General features: G+C 41.4%; 1 protein-coding gene across 6 annotated transcripts in view; it reads right to left on the bottom strand.

Annotated features, from left to right (window-relative positions):
* Positions 1-273: 273 nt before the first annotated feature.
* The window catches only part of POU2F1 (POU class 2 homeobox 1), a 178,631-nt gene continuing 152,752 nt past the window's right edge, over positions 274-26,152 (bottom strand). For all 6 annotated transcript variants that reach the window (XM_042926057.1, XM_042926052.1, XM_042926053.1 and 3 more), the window contains 7 exons: positions 23,947-24,088; positions 22,399-22,544; positions 20,724-20,903; positions 19,167-19,272; positions 7,277-7,619; positions 6,198-6,286; positions 274-2,766 (listed from right to left, as the gene is read on the bottom strand). In XM_042926057.1, the coding sequence (XP_042781991.1) occupies positions 2,456-2,766; positions 6,198-6,286; positions 7,277-7,619; positions 19,167-19,272; positions 20,724-20,903; positions 22,399-22,544; positions 23,947-24,088 (1,317 nt within the window). In that variant the 3' untranslated portion in view covers positions 274-2,455. The remainder of the gene's footprint in view (positions 2,767-6,197; positions 6,287-7,276; positions 7,620-19,166; positions 19,273-20,723; positions 20,904-22,398; positions 22,545-23,946; positions 24,089-26,152) is intronic.

Here is a 26,152-nt window from a genome sequence, read left to right as displayed (position 1 = left end):
ATAAAAGATTAAAACAAGCAGCAACTTTTATATAAAATAAAGACAAATGAAACAAGAAATTGTCAGTAGCATCTATCTCCTCAATGTGTCTGAAATGCACGTTATAAACTAGTCCATTAGTACAGCAGCTTGCTAAAAATCGACTTTGGTTCAAGCTTAGTTAAAAAAAGAAAACAAACAAACAAAAAAACGACAACATAAAAAAAAACACACCACACATAAAAAAAGGTGGATGGACATTATTTGTTAGTTTCCCTGCTTGCAGTTCACTGATTTTGGAGGGATTTTCGGGAAGGTGAACGGTGAGAAGAGGAAATTTAGGTTGATAATTAAATACTCCGTGAAATAAAACAGGAAGACAGAAGCAACAAAAGAAAAATTAACAGAGGGACTAAATCCGTTTCTGGCCATTTAATATTAAGGTGCCTGTCTCCCCCTTGGACGATCACACACAAAAATACACGCTGTATCTGTATCACTGCCTTTCCCAACACTGTGAAGAGACAAACACACAGACTCCAAGCTCTCTCGGGGACATAAGCAGAGCAATCAGAACGAAAACGACCTGTCCACTCTCTCTCAGACCCTAGCTCCAAAGGGGGGAAAGTGCAGTCTTGGGCCACTGGAGATAAAAGCAGGCAGCCACAGATACCAGACGGGAACCTGATCTCCAATAAGAGCGGGGGCTCAGACGAGCCGCATCGCAGGGATCCAGTCGTCCGGGAAATGTTCTGGGACAGACAAAACATCATAATAGTACGCTGACGCAAAGGGGAACTGAATTTCCAAGTTACCCTCATTCCTCTTCAACTACTTCCATAAACTCTTCCTTTCGACGGGCTCATTTGCATCGTCTAGAAACACCCTGAAAACAATTCCGGAAGCTAATCACTTTCTACAGCGTATAGCGAGACGTGTATTGCCGTTCCGATCTACCGAGCTGGAGCGTCACTAATAAACCAAGGAGACACTTGAGGTGTGTGCAAAGTTCCTGCTCAAAGTCCTTCAAAGGTTCTGAGACCCCGTGCCCAGCTAGTAAGTGCATTCTCCAGTCAGGGAAGCAAGGAGAGTCTTAAGGTTAGAGGACGTTACACGTCGTCCAGCGAAAAGGAAGTCTGCGGCCACCGGAAAAGGTGGGAGCCTCAGACCCTTCCCATCACACCTCTTTGGGGGATACGGACTCGATGGCAACAGTCTAGGGGAGTTCCTTCAGAACACAACAGAGGGGAGGAGCTTCCCGATTTCAAGAAGTCAATTCGCTCTCTGCTAAGTAAATGAAAGGAAGTCTGAATGAAAAACTTTCACAAAATGGAAACAAACAAACACACACACCAACAGTAGGAGCATTTCTCAGGAGACAGGGAATCAGGAGAACCACCAAGTCAGGTGTCTGCAGTAGTCTTTGCTCTTCGGAACCAGATCCTGCCCTGCGACACACGCGGCCGTCTCCACGGACAGCAGACGCCGCCCCGTTGCACCGCAGGATCTGGGCCTCGGGGTCATTCAATGATCCGGGGTGAGTGAGAGCTACAGTTCAGCAGGAATCGCTTCCTACACAAAAGTGCTCCGAAGGCACCACCTGATGGGGGAGGGGGCGTGTGTGGAGCGGGAGTGTTTGCACACACTGCCATCAGCTTCTGCACCAAGCCTCTTGCATAAGTGGCAAAAGAAAATAATTTTCTAGCACCTCTGTAAGAGTCATCAAGGATAAGGAAACCAGCAAGAACATTCCCCGCAGTTAAGAACGTAAGTCTCCCCTTACCCCCAAACCCTCCCTCCCCACAGTGTGGGAGCTCACTGAAGTAGGATCCAGGAGCAAGAGATAAACATGTCCAAACTATATATATATATAAAAAACAATAACAACAACAACAATAATAATAGAGATACAGTAATACAGGCCTGCCTAAATTGTACCAGTTAAGAAAGGAACCCCCAACACAATTGATACGATTATAAACACCTTGTTATGACTTACTGGCCTGTACAACAGACCCATAAAAATGATTTTTTTTTTTTGTTTAAGAAAAAAAGAAATTTAGACAAACAAGAAATCCCCTTCCTATATCGGAATTGGTAACCCACCTTAACTTGTCATCATGACTGCTGGAAATGATAAGTAGTCCTTTCACTTATGTTTTTGTTTTTGATTTTTTGTTTCTGCTTTTTTTTTTTTTTTTTAATTTTTGGTTAGAAAGTTCTCCAATCCATGAAGCAATCCTGAAAAGACAGTGTTTTATTACAAAATTAGGCAAACGTTGTCCTGTCTCCATCCTTTTTTTTTTTTTTTTTTTTTCCCTCTGGTAGGCGTTCTTCTCCTTTTCTCCCTTCTCTCCCTTGCTTGCTGTTGAAACATGGCAAGAGGAAGCCAATCGCATTGTTCAGTCTCGGCCTGGCTGGCAGGCCACTCGCGCGGCAGGTGGCAGAGGCTGGTGGCAGGCCCCGCGCGGCCCGCTCACTGTGCCTTAGAGGCGGCGGTGGTGGTGGAGGCGGCCCCGCTGGCAGAGGCCACCGTGAAGAGAGAGTTCTGGATGGACTCGGCGGACGCGGAGGTGGCGTGGAGGCTGGCTACAGGCCCAGAGTTCCCTGCGGAGGCTGCGGCGGCGGAGACCAAGCTCACTGGGTTGCTGGTGAGCAGAGAGAGGTTCTGAGGGTTCAGGAACAGGGGGGCAGTCACGATGTTGGGGGCTCCTCCCGCATTGGCAAATACCAGGTTCCCAGTCGCATCCAGTGACGTTATTGGAAGAGAGCCACCAGAAGCGAGAGCTACAGACAAAACCCCCCCCAAACAGGCAGAAAAGAGAAGGTTAAAACCATTCTAGAGAAGCCAAGTAACACATCAAGGGTGCTGAGGCTTCGTACAGCCCAGGTGGAAACGGTGCAGCCCTTAATTGACTTGTGCTCTTCACATACTGCCATCCTGTCAGCAAACGAAGTTTCCTCATGATTTTGAAAGCACCTAAATAGGCTGAAATTCTAACTAATTTAACGAGCACAAGCAGGACAGGGGAGAGGGGAGAGTTAAGAACTGTCTAATGAATCAGAGCTACGCTGCCATCTCAGAACCTCAACTCTATTCCATCTTCCTGCAAGTATTTTTAAATCTGGTCGTTTTGTTTTTAATGAAGGTTGCCGATTGTAACCCTCTTCCACTCAGAAGACAGACTAGCTACGGTGATGGGGGCGTTAAAATATAATTAGCTTTTATCAAACTCACTGGCATTATTGATAAATTTGAGCATTTTGGTACGACGGACAAGATAAGAACCACCTTTCAAGATGACCTTAGTTCTAAAATAATTACATATTACCAAATACGGTGTAAGGTGAAGTTAATTTTTCACTTGCTGAGGCATCACATTTGATTCCTAGGACTTACACAAAGGAGAATGAGGAGGGCAGTAGAGATGTACGGACGCGGTGGCCTCAGGGGGTTATCTAAGGTTGGGACTTGCTTCCATGCATGAGAATTGCTCTTTTAATGCTGTTCCATTACAGCACCCGAATTACTCTTCCACAGAAGGCATTAATGGACTTTACTTTTAAATAACTGGCACTCTCATTTAGTATCTTTTTCTGTTATCTGGCAACCCTTCCAATATCCTCCCACCCATATAACTACATTTTCACATGTAGGTTTGAGGGGGTTTCTAATGGCATCATTTGGGGCACCCAGTTGGCATAGTCGGAAGAGCGTATGACTTTTGATCTTGGGGTTGAGCTAGAGCCCCACTTTGGGTGTAGACATTACTTAATAAATATTTTTTAAATTGGGGGGGGGGGGCACCTGAGTGGCTCAGTGGGCTGAGCACCCAACTCTTGATTTCAGCTCAGGTCATGATCCCAGGGTCATGCGATAGAGCCCCAACGTCGGGCTCCGAGCTGGGCACAGAGCCTGCTTAAGATTCTCTCTCTCTGTCTCTCTCTATCCCTCTCCCCTGCTCACACTCTCTCTAAAATAAAAAAAATAAGAAAAAGTAAAATTCCAATAAATCTAGATTAAAAACTTTGGGCTGATTTCATATATAACGAAAGCTAGAGGGACTGACTTGGACATGATCATACAAAGAGCACAGATCGGTGAGATTTGGTGCAGCTTTCAGTTTTCTGAGATTCTAGGTTCAGGGGCATAGGATAGTTCTAGATATTCCCAGACAGTACTTGTTTTATATTCAGCTGTGCCCTGGGGAAGGCATTTGCCTTTGTAGCATCACTAAAGCCCAGAGGTTTCCTCATGTAAGAGCAAAAGTGATTTATCACAAATCTTATGCCAAAAAGAAATCCTTGTATACCAAAAGGTTTACGGCTCTAACCATCAATTTTACATATGATTTCATCAAGGAGAAAGTCAATATAATGTAAGGTAATCATTCTAATGATATATTAGAAGAAATCATTCTAATATATATACAAAGAGTATTTAGAAATATATAATATATTTAGAAGAAATATGTATTCAGCCATCTAAATGACCAAATTGGTATTTCTCAGATATATCTGGTCTACATCCACAGTTCCTGAAAACACTTCAGAGCCAAAACCATGAAACGGGTCTTGATATCAGTGAAGGTGACTTTTGGATGCCACCCAAGGGCGGGGACGGGTTGCCCCCAGCCGTGTGATCTGAGGGTTGGAACTTTTAGTCCCACCCCCAACCTCACATGATGGGAGGGGGACATGGAGTCTGAATCAGCCAAAGGCCAATGACTTCTTAGTCAATCATGACTGTGTCATGAAGCTTCCGTAAAAACCCAGGGGGACAGCTTTGGGGTCTTGTCTGGAGAGCCTCCACTCCTGGAGAACCAGAATACTTCTATGCGCCACTGAGCCAGACCTCAAACTCCACTGAGGACAGAAACTCCTCTGTTTGGGACCTCATCCTATGTATCTCTTTATCTGGCTGTTGATTTGCATACTTTATCATATCCTTTAATGAACTGGTAAATGTGTTTCCCTGAGTTCTGTGAGCCGTTCTAGCCAAGTAACAGAATCAATCTAAGGAAAAGGTTGTTGGAACCGCCAATCTGTAGCTGGTCAGAAGCATAGGTAATAATAGCCTGGGCTTACCACTGGTGTCTGAAGGGGAGGGAGGAACGGTTTTGTTGGACTGAGCCCTTACCCTGTGGAATCTGATGCTATCTCTAGGTAGACAGTGTCAGAGTTAAGTTAAAGTCTCAGATACCCTGCTGGCCTGCAAGGCTTGCTTGGTGTTGCGGGGCATGTTGAAACTGGGTCCAGGAAACCCAGAAGTGTAATCTAATCTAAGTCATGTCTTAGGTTTGTCTGTAAGTCATATTCTCTATAGTATACTGCAGAGATATCATCCATGAAACACTAATCTTAACTGAGGTTGGCTAAGAGCTTATTTTTGGCCCCAGGAGCTCTCATATAAGTATGAACCATTCAAATTTTAAGACACACACACACACACTCTCTCTCTCTCTCTCTGATTTATATAGTGATGTCTCAAATTGTTTTCCTGAGTCACGTAACATAGCATCTTAGCATATAAAGCTCAGAAGCTAAATAAGGCAAACCCTTCACATACGGAATGAATGGATTTAGACCCATTTTAGACTGGATAGCATGCGAAGGCCAAAAGAGACCCAATGGGCTTGGAAAAGAGACAATCCAAGAGAATATACATTCTGAACTGATGGGGATATACAAAGGGCAGAACCTAACAATTAAAAGTACTCTTGAAGTCTATATAATGTGCTCCAAGGATAATCCTTATAGGACCTTCTCCTATGTGGCTCTCATACGTGCAGGTGGGGGTGGGGCTGGGGACTGGGGAATTTATCTTGGTGGTGTTTACCTGGGGATGGGTCTTGGATGACTACTTAGATGAATTTATCAGGGGGAAATTCTGCCTCGAAGTCTATTCACATAAGAAGATAAATATCAGCATAACAATTCCTGTTATTTTATTTGTTTTTTTGTAATATTCCAAACTAAGCATATTTGCTGTTCTTACAAATTAACACCTATACTTCTTGTAGAAAGTAGAAGGACTTGTAGAAGTCCTTTTTTTCACAAGGACATTTTCTTGGTCCTCAAGTTAGCATGGTCAATTCAACCACCTTTCCCCATCACCTTTACCTCTAGCAAAGCAAACGTCCCTCATTAAAAACAAACAAACAAACAAACAAACAAACAAACCCAAAGGTCTAAGTAAGGGGCAAAATTCTACTGACCTTGAATAGTTGCCAGTGTACTGTTGCTCATGAGAGCCGGGCTGAGAGCACCGCCCAGGGTCCCTGGATTGAGACTGAGTAAGGCACCTCTGAAAGTCCAAAAGAGCAGTCACTTTGTTACAATGTAGGCACATCTGTCATTTTGACAATACACCCAAAGGAATAAGAAAAAGGAAAATGCAGCTGGGGAAGTACATGGAAATATTTGTTATTCTCCTTGTGAGAATAAGCTTTGGTTACTGCCTTCTTTTGACGCTTACTTGTACAAAGCGAAACGAGGATATGATCCACACAAAACCTAAAACCTGCAGAGTCATGCTGACTTTTCTTCGAATTACCTCATTCTTGGGGCGCCTGGGTGGCTCAGTAGGTTAAGCGCCCGACTTCGGCTCAGGTCATGATCTCATGGTTTGTGAGTTTGAGCCTCATGTCCGGCTCTGTGCTGACAGCTCAGGGCCTGGAGCCTGCTTCGGATTCTGTGTCTCCCTCTCTCTCTGCCCCTCCCCTGCTCGCGTCCTGTCTGTCTCTCTCTCTCAAAAATAAATACACATTAAAAAAAATTAAAAACAAAAAATGAATTACCTCATTCTTTTTTTCCCCCCAAAACAAAACGAAAAGATGCCAGAGAAAGGCACATATTGAAAAAGGAATCCTTCCTGTTCGATAATACAAAAAACTGGGGATCTTATTACTCTGCATCTTGCCCGTGTTTGAAAATCAGAAAGCAGACAGCTGAGAGAGCTTAGGTGGAGAATGCAGAAGAGTGAGCCAGGAATTGTGGGCTTCTGTCCGGGCCCCACCGCTCGGGCAGATCAGCTCTGGTGGCCTGGTTTCCGTGTCCTCACCTGGAAATGACGGGAGGATGGCCGCCCTCCCCGAGCGTTAAGAAAGCGGAGTCCGGCCGCAGGAAGGCCCTTGCACCCCCCCAGAGCCTCCCATTCCAAAGAGCTGATGGCTCTAAAGAGGGTTTCTTTTGCTTTATGCATCTCGGATGGAGACGGTCTCCCCTACGAGCGACTCCGGGGAGCACTGCCTTCTAGCGGTCTCTCAGGGGCGACCGAGGTGCGAACGCTCCTTACCCAGCTGCGAACTGCGAGGGCGCCATCAGGCCTGGGCTCAGTCCCGCGGCGGCGGCCATGGCGGCTAGACTGGCGTTGGCCGGCAGCTGCGCGGCCCCTTGGAGGGCAGCGGCCGCCGCCGTTTGCAACCCTGACGCCGTCACCATCACCTGGCTGGTGCCGAGAGGAGAGGACAGAGTGGAGGTGGTCTGCGTTGTGCTGGTCTCGCTGGCGCCGGATGCCTCGGAGGCGGAGGCCGAGGCGGACGGGGAGGGGCTCAGCGAGGGGGACGTGACTGCGGAGGAAGCTGGCGGCGCGGTGGAGATCACGGTGGCAGTGTTGTTGGAGGTGCTGTCTGTGGTGCCTGCAGAGAGAACCAGAGGAGAAAGTGCCCTTCGGTTGGCTGCTTCTGGAAGAACGGTGCTCTGGACGCAACTGTGAACAAGCTAATCTCCCATCCAGGAACCTCTGTGTCCTCCTTTATTAACCTCGTTTTGCGTCTCTAGGAAACTAACCACAAAAACAAACACTTTAGAACCAAAACCACGGACCCGGGTTTAAGAGGCAAGAGCAATAAAGCGGCCATGAAAGAAACAGAGAACACAGATTTCCATGTCCAATTTCTTATTCAGAACATAAAGAATCACAGCAGCTCTGACTATGGAATACAACTGGTCTGGGGAAGAAACATATGAGCAAAAAAGCTACTTGGATAGAGTTGTCTCTATAGAAAAATCAAAACTGTGGCACCTGGGTAGCTCAGTCGGTTAAGCAACCGACTTTGGCTCAGGTCATGATCTCGTGGTTCGTGGGTTCAAGCCCCGCATTGGGCTCTATGCTGACAGCTCAAAGCTTGGAGCTTGCTTCGGATTCTGTGTCCCCCTCTCTCTGCCCCTCCCCAACTTGTGTTCTGTCTCTCTCTCTCTCTCAAAAAGAAATGAACATTAAACAATTAAAAGAAAAAAAGAAAAATCAAAACAACACAATGAAGGCAAGAAGAACTAAAAGTTACATATTCTTCTAAGTGTCAATAATAACATGTGAAAATAGTATGAAAATAACTAAGAGCCTATGTCTAGATGCTTTCTTTGCACCGAAAAGTCTAAGTAGTTCTTCTGTAACAAAAACCAGCTCTCCAAAAGCCTATTGTGGTAAATATTTTCTTATTCATGAAACAATAACATACAAATATATTATGAATCTCATAAAAGCATGAAAAATGAAGCTCTAGGAAACTGTTGAGAGACCTTGAAAAATCAAGATGCCAAATTTCTTTTTGTTATAAGGAGAACAACAAACATTTGTATACAAACGAGTGATTGACATTACAAATATCATCACTGAAACACACTCACTGGAATTACTTAATCAATGCTGTCCAACAGAAACACAATAAATATGTAATTTAAAACTTTCTAGGGGTCCAACTGAAAATATCAGGAAGAAATAGGTTAAATTATTTTCAATATTATATTCCATTTAACCCAATATATCCACAAATATTATCCTTTTAACATGAAACCAGTATCAAAAAAGTACTGATGTTTCTTCATACTAACTCTTTGAAAATGGTATTTTATACTTATAACACATCTCAATTTGAACTAGCTACACTTTATGTGCTTAAAAGCCACAGGTGGCTAGGGCCTGCCGTATTGGGTAGCACAAGTCTGAAATACGTCTAGAAGTCAGGCTTGTTGAGTCACAAAGGCAAGTGTGATGAAAAGAATGTTAAGTCTCTTTGCCTAAAGTAGAAATGACTCATAAGGCAGTCACAGGATAGAAAACCTTCCACAAAGTAGAAGATGCCAGCCGTCCCCAGTGAGCTGTAATTCTGATGCTATTTAGAGAGGCAAGAGAGAACAGGCCCTTTTATTTCAGTTATCAGCAATGCCACATATCACAAACACAGGCTGCCTACACTAGTTGGAACTTAATTTACTGAAACTTACTATGTTCTAGTAGATAACCAACCATATATATGTATAAAGCAGGACCTAAGTGGTATTTTCTCAGGATAGAGGACTCAAAAAGCATCTATAAATTTTCAGGATAATACTTCTGTGAGGTATAAAAGACTTGATACATTATAGAAGAACCAGACCAATCAAAACAAATATTTCAAACCATTGGAACAAAGATCTTAATGTAAAGGTAACTTTTTGGTGATAAAATACATCATTAAGCTCAAGAAGACTCTTAAAAAATTCAGTTTGGCCCTTCTAAAAGACTATTTTCAAGCCTTCTTCTGGTTGATACTAAGAACACCTAGAATTCAACTCTTTTCTCATTTTAACTCTAAGGAAATGTTGCTTTCACACATCACAGAACTGGGAGGAAATTAGACCTCTCTTTTTCAGTATTGAGACTACTCTTCCCGCCCCCTATACTACTGGACAAAAGTGTTACAGGTCTCAGTGAATCCGGTAAACATATCTTTCTCATTGCTAATCAAAAGGGGAGCATTTACTCCTCTTTCTGCCCTTCTCAAAAATATATACCATTCCTCCTTTATTGCTGCCGTCCCTAAGTACAACTACGTCTACGCGGATAATCATGGTTCCGTTATTTTCGCAGTTCGAAGCCTATCTGATCACTCTATCACTGAGCCTCTGATGCAGTGCTGGGTCCTACGTTGGGCAGAGTCACACTTTGACACCTGTAACAGATTCTATTTAGAAAGGTAAATGTCTTCTCTCCTTTCTCTTCTACTACTAGGACATTTCAATGTACTTTCAATCTTTTCTTGCCCGACGTCTCACCTTATCTACCCTGATTTTAACTATGGACACTACCTCCCTTTCAAAGTTCAGAAGGCGAAACCCTCCGTTTCCAGAAGACCCCTTATCTCGAGGTCAAAGGCTTAAAACAGGCTTTTCCTCCCTCTCCACTGCCACTTTCAGGCAGGTCATTCAGTGTCACTCTCCTGAAATCCCATGTGTATACACGGAAAGTCCCAGTCAAGGTCAGCAGCAAAGTTAACCTGGGCTGGAAGAGGACTCCAGACAGTGCAGGGCCTGCTTGGGATTCTCTCTCTTCCCTCTGCCCCACCCGGCTTGCTCTCTCTTACAAAAGAAAGAAATAAACTTAAAAAAAAAACCCTAAAAATCTTTATAAAGACACCGCCGCCCTGTTTTCCAAAGTGGCTGTATGATTGTACATTCCCACCAGCAATGGATGAGGTTTCCAGTTTCTCCACATCCTTGCGAGCACTGGTGATTTTTGGGTTTTCTGATGATAGCCATTGAATGAGTACAAAACAGTATGGTTTTGGGGCGCCTGGCTGGCTCAGTCGGTTGGGCGGCCGACTTCGGCTCAGGTCATGATCTCGCGGTCCGTGGGTTCGAGCCCTGCGTCAGGCTCTGTGCTGACAGCTCAGAGCCTGGAGCCTGCTTCGTATTCTGTGTCTCCCTCTCTCTGATCCTCCCCTGTTCATGCTCTGTCTCTCCCTGTCTCAAAAATAAATAAACGTTAAAAAAAAAAAACAAAACAGTATGGTTTTAATTTGCAATTCTCTAATGAGTAAAAATGTTGAGCATCTTTTCATGTGCTCGTTAGTCATTTCTATATGTTCTTTGGCATAATATACATTAACATCTTTTGCCCTTTTACAAAATGAGGTTGTTTATATTTTTAATACTTAATTGTGAGGGTTATTCATATGCTCTAGATGCTTCTTTATCAGATACAGGATTTGCAAATGTTTTCTCCAAGTCTGTGGCTTGACTTTTCATTTTCTGAAAACATCTCTCAAAGTACAGAAGATTTTGCTTTTGATAAATTCCAATTTATCATTTGCTCTTCTTCTATGAATTGTGTTTTTGGTGCTATATCTACAAACTCTTTGCCCTGTATCTACAAACTTACGCCAAAGTCATAAAGATTTTCTCCTGTTTTCTAGAAGTTTTATTTCTTACATTTAGGCCTTTGATCCCCTCTACTTAATTTCTGTGCATGGTGTTGGGAAGGATCTAAATTCATCTTCATGAATACGGATATCCAATTGTCTCAGAACCATTTGGTGAAGAGTATCTTTTCGCTACCGAACTGCTTTGGTACCTTTGTCAAAAGTCAACAGAATATAAATTTAAAGGTTTGTTTCCGGCCCCTCAATTCTGTTCCGTTAATCTACTGTTTGCCCTTATGCTAGCAGCATCCAGGCTTTATTGCACAGCTTTGCAGTAAGCTCTGAAATCAGGTATTTAAGTCCTCCAACTTCATTCTTTTTCAAATTTGTTTTGACTATTCTGGGTCCCTTCCATACATACGTCAGACAATGAGTTTATCAATTACTGCAAAAAAAATTACTAGAGTTGTGACTACAATTATATTGGATCTACAGATCAATTTAGAGAATACTGTCATCTTTTTTTTTTGATACTGTCAATTTTTTAAAGTTCTTTATTTATTTAGAGAGAGTGAGCGAGCACGTGCACGAGCGAGTGGGGTAGGGGCAGAGAGACATGAAGAGAGATGATCCCAAGCAGGCTCAGTGCTGTCTGCACAGAGCCCGATCTGGGGCTCGAACTCACAAACCATGAGATCGTGACCTGAGCCGAAGCCAAGAGTCAGATGCTTAATCGACTGAGCCACCCAGGTGACCCTAGAGAATACTGTCATTTTAAAAATACTGAGTCTTGGTGCACCTAGGTGGCTCAATAGATTTCTTGATTTCTCTTGATTTCAGCTCAGGTCATGACCTCACAGTTCATGAGCTCGAACCCAATGTTGGGATTCTCTCTTCCCCTCTCTCTGCTCCTTCCCAGCTCATATGCTCTCTCTCTCCAAAAAAAACCCCCCAAAAAACCAACTAAACCAAAAACCAAACAAAACAAAACACACACACACACACACACACACACACACACACACACACACACACAGAAAAACAAAAAACAATCTTCCAAAAACCATGAAGCTGGAGCATCTCCGTTTATTTAGACTTTATTTCTCTCAGCAAATTGCAGTTCTCACTGTATAAGTCTTATACTTCTTTTGTTAGATTTATTCCCAAGTATTTTATTCTTGAAGCTACTATGAATAAAATTATTTCTGTAATATCATTTTTGGTCCATTCACTGATAGAATATACAAATGCAACTGATTTTTGTAGATTGATCTTGTATTCTGCAACAACACTCAATTCATTTCTTAGTCCTAAATAAAAATTCCTTGGGATTTTTACATACACAGAATAATGCAAGTAAAGACAGTTTAACTTCTCTCCTTTCAAACTGAATGTTTTTAATTTTTCCCCCTTGTTAAGCTGGCTATGATGTCTAGCATCATGTTAAATGGAAGTCAGCAAGAGCTTGCTTTGTTCTTGATATTAGGGGGAAAAGCATTCAGTCTTTCACCATTAAGTATGGTGTTAGCTGTAGGATTTTAATGTTCTTTTCCAGGTGAGGAAGTTCCTTTCTATTCCAGGTTTTTATCATGAACTGGTTGTTGGATTCTGTCAAATGCTTTTTTCATATCCACTGAGATGACAGTGTGGATTTGGCCCTTTCTCCTATTGCTATGGTATATTATATTATTTAATGTGCACTTATTATTAAACCAACCTTGCATTCCCGGGCTAAATCCCCCTTGATGGTGGTGTATGATCTTTTCTGTATGTTACTGGATTTGATTTGCCAAAATTTGCTGAGTGTTTTTGTGTATATTTTCATAAGGAATATATAGGTTTATAATTTTGTGTGGTCTCTCTGTCCAGCTTTAGTATCAAGGTAATACTGGTTTTCTACAGTGAGTTGTGTTTCCTCTATCTTCTGGAAGAGATGGCTGAAGATTAACTTCTTTAAGTATCTGACAGAATTCGCTGTTAAAGCCATCTGGGCCTAGTCTTTTTTTCTGGGGAAATCTTTACATTAATGATTCATTTACATTGCTGGCTTAAGTCTATTTAAGTTTTCTCCCTTTTTTTGAGTCAGTTTTGATAATTTGTGTCTTTCTCAGGATTTGTCCATTTCATCTAAACTGCCTTACTTTTGGGGGGCATAAAGTTGTTCATAATATTCTAGTATGCCACATAATAGACCAATTCCATTCCGAAACACATACACAAGAGAACTGGAAACAAGTCCACATAACACCCTGTACACAAATGCTCACAGCAGCAGGTATTCAAAATGGCCCCAAACTGAAAGCAACTCAAACGTCCATCAAGTCATAGATGATAAACAAAATGATGCTATATCATACGGCCATAGAAAGGAATGAAGTCCCGATACAATCTACAACATGGATGAACCTTGAAGAATGTTGTATTAAATGGAAAAAGCCAGACACAGAAGGCCATATATTATGTGATTCTATTTGTATGAAATGTCCCAAACAGGCACAACCACAGACAGAGTAAAGCAACCAGAAGGAGGGTGAGGGGTAAATGAGGACGGACTGGTAATGGGTGTGGGGCAGTATATGGTTCATTATGAAATCCTGTTTTGGAAAAAAACAATTGGGGCAGAGCGTGTTTAGTTGAGATTATTAAAGGCTGTTCTGTTGAATTTTTGCAAAGCTTTGATACACATCAGTACACAATCTTTCTGGAGTAGCACAGTCATGATCATTCTTAGATCTATTCTGGAAACGTTTACCAGGGAGCTTCAATGTGCCAAGCACTATGCTAAATACTGGAAAATGAGAATGTGTCAATCAGACAAGATTTCTCTTAGAAGATGGTAGAGTGAGGATATGGTTTTTCTTCGCTTCGTTCCTAAAATCCTATCCCAGATGATGGTTAAAGAAAAGGGAGTAAGAACTCTGGGGACAGGTATCAGAAAACTTGAGATTTTGAGAGATTTGCAGAAATGAGAAAGAGGTTGGAATTAGGTGGTAGGGAAACCAACTAGAGTCCGGAAGGACACAGTGGAAGACTATGACAGAGGTGAGAATTATTCACCTCAACAGAGCCCTGAGACCAAGCTCACTTGTCAGAGAGAGAGAATTACAACAGAAGGGAATGACATTATTCTGAAAAGAAATTACTGTATAGTCCTGACTTTTGAAATCAATGATTGATGATACGCTATTATCTCATGTACTTAAAAAAAAAAATCCACAAGGATGAGAGGAACAACACTAATATTGAAAACAAGCAAAACAAACGGAATTTCAAATGAATAATGCAACTACACTGAAGAGGCTGTATAAAAAGACCTACCTAATCTAAATAACTTCTGAGCACAGTATTCGGACTACATACCTTCAGGTTAAAGACAAGAACTCTAAACAAACATGGAACTCAAATTAGTAGGCCTTTTCTGTTCAGAAACGTGGGCTATGGGGCGCCTGGGTGGCGCGGTCGGTTAAGCGTCCAACTTCAGCCAGGTCACGATCTCGCGGTCTGTGAGTTCGAGCCCCGCATCAGGCTCTGGGCTGATGGCTCGGAGCCTGGAGCCTGTTTCCGATTCTGTGTCTCCCTCTCTCTCTGCCCCTCCCCCGTTCATGCTCTGTCTCTCTCTGTCCCAAAAATAAATAAAAAACGTTGAAAAAAAAAAAAATTTAAAAAAAAAAAAAAAGAAACGTGGGCTAGCAATTTTGAAACCACTGTGTTTTCACTACAGGTTTGAGCAGTTAACGATCTTGTTAAATAACAAGAGCCAGGTTTCTCATGGTCACTGATAAGGGAGTTAACATATGGAAAAAAGGAAGGCAACTAATAAATGTAGAAGAAATCACACAGTTATTTGAGAATCATAACAGATCCATGCAAAAATCATCAATGGACACTAGTGGACAAAGGTTTGAGAAAAAAACAGGGTATCTGTACAGTCTCAAACCCCTCATTTACCATGAGGAATAAAATACTAACTATGCAATGGAGAATCCTGACCGATACCACCTTAATAAAATTATCAAAGTTAATACCAGCAGTAGTAGGATCAATAAACAACATGTGTGTTCATATCATGCACAAAGGAGAACTCAATATCACTTCTGTGGTATTCTCGCCCCAAGTGCGTAATCTGAATCTAATCAGGAGGAAATGTGAGACAAAACATCTACAAAGCAAACAGCTACACTCTTCAAAACAATCAATGTACTAAAGTACTACGAGGGACGCATATTGTCCCCAGTTTAATAAGACTAAAGAAACACCGTAACTGAATGCAATGCATGATTTAAGATTTTCTCGTGCTAGGGGCACCTGGGTGGCTCAGTCGGTTAAGCGTCTGACTTCATCTCGGGTCATAATCTCTCCGTTTGTGGCTTCGAGCCCCGCATCGGGCTCTGTGCTGACAGCTCAGAGCCTGGAGCCTGCTCCAGATTCTGTGTCTCTTTCTCTCTCCGCCCCTCCCGAATCACACTCTGTCTCTCTCTCTCAAAAAATAAACAAACATTGAAAAAACAAAGATCTTCTTGTGTTTTAAGACACATTACTGGCACAACTGGCAAAATACGAATGTGAGTTGTTTACTAGATATTAGTGCTGACTCAACGTTAATTTCCTGATTTTTGGTAACTGTATTCTGGTTATATATGGTAATTTATTTTTTTAGAAAATACACAATGAAGTAGTTACAGGTAAAGCAGCATGTCCACAACTTGCTCTTAGAGCAGTTCAGAAAAACACATACACAGAAAGAGAAACAGCAAAAGGAAAGAAAAAGCAAATACAGTAAGATTTTCACATTTGGAGAATCTAAGGGAAGAGATTTGGTATTTGTCTGAACTATTCTTGCAACTTTTCTGTACATCTGAAATTACCTAAAAATAAAGAACTTAAGAAAACTGTTTTGTACAAAGGTCCTCATTATAGCATTACTTGTAAGTGAAAACTTCATTCCTTTAATAATTACTAGGTAGCTTACATTCTAGATGGTATGCTAGATAGGAAGAATACAATATCGAACAAGAAAGATAAGTTCTGTGGCTGGGAGGCTGAGGGGTTTCTTGGGATGCAATATTTGTGGGACTCAAATGGAAAAGCTGGTCATTGTAGGTAGAACTTAACCATCATAGCATTACATGGAAATGTTTACGAAATTCTGGTAGAACCATTCAATACAATAAGGGCAAATCAAAAGTAGAAATGTAGGGGCACCTGGGTGGCTCAGTCAGTTAAGCGTCCAACTCTTGATTTCGGCTCAGGTCGTGATCCCACGGTTCGTGGGCTTGAGCCCCACATCAGGCTCTGCACTGGAGCCTGCTTGGGATTCTTTCTCTCCCTCTCTCTCTGTCTCTGCCCCTCCCCCACTTACACTGTCTCTGTCTCTCAAAATAAATAAACATCGAAAAAAAAGAAAAAAAAGATTATAAAAAAAGGTAGAAATGTAAAAAACTGTAACAGGGATGACACTTACTGTAAGATGAGAAGTAAAAAAGTAGGACACATTAAACACTATTAGAATTGTCCATATATATAAAAAAATGTTTTAAAGGCAGGATAAAAATAGTTCATCGTGACTGTTTTGCCTATTTGAGTTTCTTATAACGTTCCAACTTTTTAAGAACTGAAGAAAAAATTCACTCCAGAAAAAGTTACCAACATTTCAGAAAATAGTTATAATTGAATCCACATAAATGGACTCAGTAACCGAGTTTAGGAAAATATGACTGGCCAGCTAGGATCATCAAAAACTGACAGAAAAGTTTTAGCTAGATTGAGTCTGTGTATCTCCTAAAAATTACCTTCTGTTTCAGATTTTTTGCGACATTTTTAGGAAATCTGCAAAGCTACTTGTTCTTAATGCTTGAACTGTTAGGAATTTTTCTGCAAAAGATGGTTACCTTTAGACCTAACGTAACAGGACTTACAATTTGTTGGGAAGGTGAACAGATGACGGCAGTCAGGGTGGACGGTGGGTTCCTCAGATGCAGGAATTTCGTGTTCCTGATGCCCAACACAACAGCAATCAATCACCACCAGTTTGCTTAAGCCGAAGTGCTGACTACTATGTACTCTCAAACATGGGTTCTTAACTTGCAATCTCTACTCCTACGGCATCCAAAAATGGCTTTTGTGAGGTGGGGGCTGATGGGGGTTGTCATTTATGAACATCCTTAGTATTTTACTAAAACTTGTGGGTGTGTCTCTTTTGTGAGGGGAAAAGTTTAAAGCTTTCATCAAACTTTCAAAGAGCTCTAAGACCCAAAAGAGGTCAAGAAGTACTACTCTAAATAAATAAAGTTATGAGGTTTCCTAGTAACTTAGAAACTTAACTATATAAAGCCATTCAGTTAGATCACAGAGCCAAAGAAGTGTTATAACAAACTCAAAACATGGGTGAAGAAAATCAAATTTCCAACTCTAGGTTAAATTCAAGCTTGACTGTGAAATATCACAAATCCATTCGATGATTTATTAGCACATAGTCAGCCTGGTGAATAATTATAGGATGCCTTATGCATCATATATCACTAAAAAACTTATTTTATTATTTTTTTAGTGTTTACTCATTTTTTTGAGTGAGAGAGAGACAGAGAGCAAGTGGGGGAGGGGCAGAGAGAGAGAGAGGGAGACACAGAATCCGAAGCAGGCTCCAGGCTCCGAGCCGTCAGCACAGAGCCCGACACAGGGCTCGAAGCCACAAACTGTGAAATCATGACCCGAGCTGAAGTTGGACACTTAACCGACTAAGCCACCCCAGGTGCCCCTAAAAAACTTCTGATGACAACACTAAGTTGTTTTGTTTTATTGTTTTTTAAAGTTTTTACTTATTTATTTTGAGAGGCAGAGACTGTGAGGGCAGGGGAGGGGAAGAGAGAATCCCAAGCAGGCTCTACGCTGTCAGTGCAGAGCCCAACACGGGGCTTGACCTCACAAACTGTGAGATCATGACCTGAGCTGAAATCAAGAGCCATACACTTACCCAACTAAGCTACTCAGGTGCACCAACACTAAGTTATTTTATTTTATTTATTTAAAATAAAACTTTTTTTAAAAGTTAAAAAGTTTTTTTTTTAAATTAAAACTTTTTTTAAAGTTTTTTTTTTAATGTTTGTTTATTTTTGAAGGAGAGAGAGCATGAGCGGGGGAGGGGCAGAGAGAGAGAGGGAGTCACAGAACCCAAAGCAGGCTCCAGGCTCTGGGCCGTCAGCGCAGAGCCCGACGCGGGGCTCGAACCCACAAGCCGTGAGATCATGACCTGAGCCGAAGTCGGACGCCCAACCCACTGAGCCACCCGGGCGCCCCTAAGTTATTTTAAATGTACTTGGGACATGTGTTTTTTAAAGGAGGCCAAAGGAAAAAAGTTTATTCATTTTATAACGAATGCATCAGGCACTAAACTAGGCACTGAGATTGCACAAAGAATATTCAGATCTTTTGAGAAGTGCAAAATCTATTGAGAAAGACAGAAGTACAAAACATACAATCAGGTGGGAACGAAGAGTTTCCTGGGAAGGCTAAAGAGTATTTCCAGGAAGAACTGATACGTAAGCTGGAGCAGTTTCACTGCTTTCCGAAAGAAGTGCAGGCTGGGGTAGCGTTGTAGGCTGTGGGGATATTTACAAAAGGATGGATGGAACCTTCCCGTGTGTTGAGGATGAAAGGGACAAAAGACCAGTGGAAGATAAGATCCAGACTGGAAATAACCTTCGATGAACTGATGATCAAGCTGGATGCTTTTCTGAATACAAAAAGCTGTAGCCACTGCAAGAAAGTTTTTAAGGAGAGGAGTTACTTGGAAAAAAGTTGGGAGTTTTGAAAGATAACTCCGGGAGCAATGTCGAAGATAAGAGTAATGTGGGAAAGAACAAAACAGACAAGAAAATCTTTATGTGAGAGAATTCTTTCTGACGAAATTAATTATGCCTGTTTTCTGGAGTTCAAGTTTTCATACGGGGCCTTTCAAAAAAAAGTTGCAGTCAGAGCCCTAATTCACAATTTAGTTCACAGTTCTCAGAGAGACCTGTCACGGGCCCACCATGTGTCCAACAGCTGCTCAGCCAGGCGGCTGCTTACCTGTGACAGACAGGCTCGTGACCGCAGCGCTGCTTAGTGGGAGGACCGGGTTGACAGTGAGGGTCGTGGCCGCACTGCTAGTCACAAGGCTTGGCGTGGTTGCCACCTAGAGGCCAGAAGTGAAAATATGCAAAAGCAGTTAAAAAAATCAAAACTTTAAATCCACATCAAAGATGTATTTTGCCTATAAAAATGTTCAAATTTCAGATACAACATAATTAAAAAGGCCTAGGAGGAAATAATTTTATAATCATTTTTTGATCTTAGAATTGAGGAAACAGACCGACGTATGACGGTGGCTATTAGAAGATGGTTTTTCACTGATACTAGAAATGGCTCTGCCCAGGTTTTTAAAAGAAATAATAAAAAAAATTCCTTAATCCCAATAATGTGGAGTCAGATATACTACAGGCAAGGAAGGAATACTATGCTATTTATCAACTTAATCTACACAGGAAAACTATTCAACGGGATCAGGGAATCAGGGGTTCTTAGATTTCTTTTTCTTTTCTGACCCTGTGGGGACGAGACAGTCTTGTTTTTGTTTCTTAATGAAATGATAGCATGGAAAGAAGGTGAAGCAAAAATTTTAAAAACTGACAGTTTCTTTTTGAAAGAACAAAGTATTTCCACAGTTTTGTAAGAAATACTGTCTGTCTTCCTTTTAGTACAAATAAACCCCAAACACAAAATCGTCACCTACATAAAACAGAACTGTATCTAGTGACTGAGAATCAGCTGTCATAACCGCGGTCTTCTGAACTTCATGACGAAAGCCCTGCTAATCAACAATCACAACCTTCACTTCACAGCTCCGCGGGCACTCTTAATGGTGAAGTTAGTTTAAAAAGCATCCCCGGATAGAATGACATTCAAATGAAATAAGACACATTAACAAGGAAAGCTCAGAAACGCAAACTCCACAATCTTTCCAGCTCTGGAATTTCTGGTTGGAAGTGTGGACTCACGTTTGCGGTTGTCCTTAAGCTCAAGGGAGTTGCAGGAGTAGGGAACGCCCCTCAGCCTAGAATACTGTTCTAGAGCAATCGGCGGAAGTTACTCAATGAGCTTATCAGTGAAAGGCCTACATGTCTGAGGGTGAAGACAGGAGACGGTTGTTTTAATACAAGTTCAGAGCTAATCATTATCTCGGAATTTGCTGTCACTTAGTCATGTAACTTTAATAATACGGGCTTTAAAACCCAATGTGAATAAGAAGCAACTAAAGATTTTTTTTTTTTTAACGTAACTGGAGTCAGCAGCAAATTTGCTCCCACAGTTGCAGAGTAACCACACTAGAGAAGAGAATAATGGAGCCACCATGAAATAGGAAAGAATTAAAATTGTTCACTTTAAAAAAGAAAGATCAGGAAGTTCTTGGCTTGACGACACGAGACTGAATTCCCTTGGCGACATTTAAAATACAAGTTTATACATACTTAGCATGAGTACATATACACAATAAATTACTATTATGAAATAAACTGATTTCATAGATCATTTGTAAAATTATATAAATCAGTTCCTGAGCTTGCGTCCTCTATTTTTTATCCTTACCAGTGAGGTTGGACTGGGGAAAATTGCTTTGATAGGTGAGCTGCTGGTCCCACCACTGCTCGGTGGGTTGATTCTTTTTTCTTTCTGGCGGCGGTTACAAAACCAAACACGAATCACCTCTTTTTCCATACTGAGCTGATCAGCAATCATGGTGATCTCTTCCGAGGTAGGCTTTTGATTCTAAAGGAGAAAAAACCCATCTTTTGGAATAACTTTTTTAAACTGCTGACATAAATAAACAAATGGAGAGGGACAAATGAGAGGATGAAGTTGGGATATATATAAAACCATACTGGCCATACTTTTAACAAAGAACTTTTATAGATAAACATTCTAATCAACATATAGTTGTTAAACTTAATTACATTAAATAAGTTGTATTCTTTTTTTAATGTTTATTTATTTTTGAGACAGAGACAGAGAGTGAACAGGGGAGGGGCAGAGAGAAAGGGAGACACAGAATCGGAAGCAGGCTCCAGGCTCTGAGCTGTCAGCACAGAGCCTGATGCGGGGCTTGAACTCACAAACCGTGAGATCGTGACCTAAGCCAAAGTCAGACGCTTAACCGACTGAGACACCCAGGCGCCCCGAATAAGTTGTATTCTTGAATGTTTATTTTTTCATCTTAAGGGTTATTAATCTTGAATAAAATTCATAATCCATACAACTTTATACGTTAGTAGGAATTTAAGAGGTTGTCAGTGCTCCATGCACATGATTTCACTAGGACCACACGAGGTAGGCAATAAGCCTGCGGGGCAGGAAAGGCAGGTATTTCAGAGACAGGGACTTTAGCACAAGAAATCAAGTGACTTGACACAGTGAAGTCACAGTTATTGACATAGTTAATAAAAGCGGTAGAGCGGAGAGACTCCTGATTCAATGTTCCTTCCACTGTGCTCAAGCCTTTTCTAAATTAGAGAAGTTATAATTTTTTGGAAGCTCTGTGACATTGCCTGGTACAGTAACAAACAAACAAAAAAAAACAAACAAAGACAAAAGAGGCTAAATACCTGTTAGAACTAACTTTATTTTCCTTTTTTAAAGCTTATTTATTTTGAGAGAGAGAGAAAGCGCAAGTCGCGGAGGGGCAGAGAGAGAGAGAGGGAGAGAGAATGGCAAGCAGGCTCCACACTGTGAGCGCAGAGCCCAATGTGGGGCTTGAACCCACAAGCCGTGAAATCATGACCTGAGCCCAAGTTGGACGCTTAACGGACTGAGCAACCCAGGCGCCCAGAACTAACTTTATTTAACCCCTGACATCCACGGCCTTTGGTGGCCTAGTCCCAAACGACTACTCTAGGCACACAGACAATGGAATTTAGTCAAATCGCGCGATTTGTGCTTTGCCAAATCTGGGAGGTTTTTCCTCCCTGGATGCCTCTGCTGGTGCACTTCCTCTGCTTAAAGTGCTTTCCTCCCACTTCTCCCCCGCCTGCGCAGCTCCTGTGTATCCCACGGCAGCTGTGGTCCACGCGCCCGGACTCTCCCGAGCCCTGAAGGCCTCTGGTTCTGCTTCCAATGTTCAGTAACTTCCTTTGTCTTATGTTCTCCACTATGTTATAAGCACCTGTAAGGACCGAGGCTGACAAGTCCATCTTATACCATCTACAGCACCTAATGTTAATATTATACAGACAATCACATGTACAGGAAAAGTAAAAACTTCACTAACTTCCAAGAAACTCTTCTCTAAGGCCACACGGATGTTGGTCTCTATGCTGGTGCGTTTCTTCCTCCTACGGTTCAAGCCCTCCATTCCCAGCCCTGGAGAATTCAGGGCACTTGGGCTGGAGAGACCTGAATCAGATGAGAGGTTCTCTGTAAGAAAGAAGAAAACACAGAAATCAAGTTAGCTGAGCATGACTCATGCATATGATACATATATTAACAGTAACAACAAAACGGACCAAAAAAAGCCAGCACAGAAGGGTTTTCATAACCCATATTAAAACATCATTCACTACCACAGATCTTTCTAAATTCTTTGAAGTTTAAACAAGGTTCTGTCATTTAATAGTTTGATGACCCTGGTCACATCACAGGTATCTCTGCGTTTCTTTACACCCTATGTAAAACGAAAGGTTCTCACCTGTGGAAGTCAGTAAGATTACAGATGCTGAGGCCTCACCCACAGCCATGGATCAGACTGTTGAAGGGTGGGAATTACAGGTTTGTCTTTTCCAAAGACCTGACTTTTGTTCACATTTACGATGACAACCAAAGCCTAGGAGATCTCTGTGGTTCCTTATAGCTCTCAGAGTCTCTGATTCTGTGACTCAAAATCCAAATTTTCCGTAAGGAAACTCAGTATAAAACAAGTTAAAACTAGCTCAGCTAGTTTCAAAAGCTCAGCTTTTTATGTAGGAAGTATTTTTAAAAAAATATAATTTATTGTCATTTTTTAAAAAATATAATTTATTGTCAAATTGGTTAACATACAGTGTGTATAGTGTGCTCTTGGTTTGGGGACGTAGATTCCCGTGATTCATCGCTTACATACAACACCCAGTGTTCATCCCAACAAGTGCCCTCCTCAATGCCCCTCACCCATTTTCCCCTCTCCCTCCCCCCCCACCCCCCATCAACCTTCAGTTTGTTCTCTGTATTTAAGAGTCTCTTATGGTTTCCCTCCCTCCCTCCCTCTCTGTGTGTGACTATTTTTTTTTCCCTTTTCCCTTCCCCCATGGTCTTCTGTTAAGTTTCTCAAGTTCCACATGAGTGAAAACATGATGGATCTTTCTCTGACTTATTTCACTTAGGATAATACCCTCCAGTTCCATCCACGTTGCTGCAAAATGGCAGGATTTCATTCTTTCTCATTGTCAAGTAGTATTCCATTGTGTCTATAAACCATATGTGGTCATTTTTAGTAAAAAAGCAGAAATCTGATCAGTAACGAGTTTATGATAATTCATCAAGGAAGAACCAATAAATTTGTTTTTCAAGTGTATGTAAACACCTAGGACTTCTCATCCTCTTCCTTCAACTATCCCTAACGTGGCTCAAATACAAGAAATATTCTAAGGCTAAAAATTACTACTGATTGTGTCCACTGTAATTACTAGGTTTAAACAAATTCGTTCTCTAATTTATGGAGTCATAATTTATATTGATCCTCCCAAGGTTAGTGAGCTTCAATGTTCTGCGGTACCAATAATGCACTAGAACACATAAGCCCAGGTGTGAACAACTCCCCTGTAAAATTTGTACACTTACTCACCTGCATCATTGAGCCACTTCTCCAAAAGTGGCTTTAGCTTGCACATGTTCTTAAAGCTGAGGTTCAAGGCTTCAAAGCGAGAGATGGTGGTTTGGCTGAAGTCATTTCCATACAGCTTACCCATAGCGAGCCCAACATCGCCCTGCAGGGTAACACAGAGCAGGAGGGGGAGAGGGAGAGAGATTTGTCTCACTAACGTCCCAAGTCTTCACTCTAGGCTGCTGCCCCAGTAAGTGATCTAGACAAAGACTCAACAATCACTCCATTTCCAGGGTCCCACAAAAGCATCCACCTTTAAGCTGAGCACAGTATTCAAGGAAGCCTGTCAGGCCTTGATTGGGACAAAATTCGTAACTCCCATTTTCTCTCATTTTGAGTCTCTTCTTGTTACTTCACGTAATAATCAAGATTATCAAATATTTCCAAGTCTCAAAAGATAGTGATCTAACAAGCCCCTTAATGGATACAACTAAAATGATTTAAATAATCTTTAAAACCGGTTACCTGTTACCACTTACGGGGTTAACGGATGTAACTGTCTAGATAACTTCCGGTCTTTCTGAACTAACCAAAGTTCCTATAAATCATTTTAAATTTGAGAAATAATGCCTCATTCCCCATCCCCCTCAGCGCCCCCCCCCCCCCAAACCCCAGGCCCATAAAGTATTTCTGGAAGCAGTGGAAAAATCTATTTTCCACCCTTAGTTTGGATTTCAAAGTTGGTTACAAAAACAGGTATCCTAAAAGACTACTTTTGTAACCATTATAGACAGAGAAATTCACAGTAGAGAGGTTTGACCCATTTAGTTAAACCTTCATGGGCCCTGGAAACTTGGTAACCTTATAGCAATAGAACAATGATCCCCTGAATATATTACAAAAGATGACTTTCTTTATAAGCCTATAACCTTTGAAATGTATACAATACTTTTCTTCCAGCTGAATCTCTCTTGTTAAGGCTGGAAAAGGCCATATCTTAATGGTTATTTCATATACAGGTGATAGAAACTCATGGAGTTTAAGTGATTCACGCTCTCATTTCAATTAGTTTAGCGGCAGGCCAGAAAGGCAACATTTCTAGCTCTAAGCACTACACGGCCAATGCCACTATGAAACACTTAGCTCCCGACCAGTGTGGCAACACTTATTTTGAATTGGGATTATCCCAGTCCTTTGATTCCCCCCTTATCCCCACCAATCCATCTTCTGGATACCACACTGCCTATTAGCACCTACATTAGGTGGTAGTTAAGGAAAGGGAAAAAACCTTTTTTTTTGGTTGTTTTTTAAACTCCCAGTTTCTTACTGGTGCACAACTTCTGACAAGAAGTTTAACAGAGGAAAAATATTCAAACTATGCGATAAAACACAATAAGGTACCGAGATTATCTGAACTTCAACTGATGGGGCTATTTAGATTTAATTAAAATAAAGTAAACTAAAAACTCGGTTCCTCCGCACCACTGGCTGCCTTTCAAGGACTCAACGGCCACACGTGGGTAGTGGCTATCGTACCGCACAGAACATTCCCATCATCACAGAAAGTTTTATTGACAACTCTGAATATACTATCTCCGAGTAGAACAGAAATGGACTGCTCATTGACTTCCTTCCAATTATAGTAAAACTGAAAGAACCAGGATAGAGCGAGCGGGGCGTAAATGCTATCTATTATATTTATATACAAGTGTATCTGCAGATACAGGCGTTCAGCATCGATCTCTCTACATATGTATTAAATCTTCATTCAATCAACAAATATTCACTAAGTGCCTACTGTATTTCAGGCCCTAAACATACTTTGTTTGTCACATATATTCATGTTCTGGGCCACTTTGTTTGTTTAGATGACAGCTTTCTAGAAAGCTGGGTGGGGCCAACTACACCTTGCAATTCTTTGAGTAGAAGATCTGTTGTCGTGGTCAGATGAAAATAAATGTCTTCTGACACCGTATCTACATAATTTGCTAAGAATTTCTCAAAAACCTCTATGATATCTTTCTTTGAAAAGTAACAGAATTAGTAAGTAAACAAAAATAACCCATCAAAAATCACATCATTATAAAAATAAACAATGCCCTCAATGGTAGCTGTGCCTAAATAAAGCTACGCCATCAGCTCACTACAACTATGACAAATCCACTTGAGATTTAGAATACAATTTTATTTCATATTTAAATTATTTAAATGAATAAAAAGCAACAGG

This window comes from Panthera leo, chromosome F3 (assembly GCF_018350215.1).
Source record: "Panthera leo isolate Ple1 chromosome F3, P.leo_Ple1_pat1.1, whole genome shotgun sequence".
Classification (NCBI taxonomy): Eukaryota; Metazoa; Chordata; class Mammalia; order Carnivora; family Felidae; genus Panthera; species Panthera leo.
The sequence above is the reverse complement of the archived record's forward strand: the minus strand, read 5'-3'. Positions and strand labels throughout refer to the sequence as shown.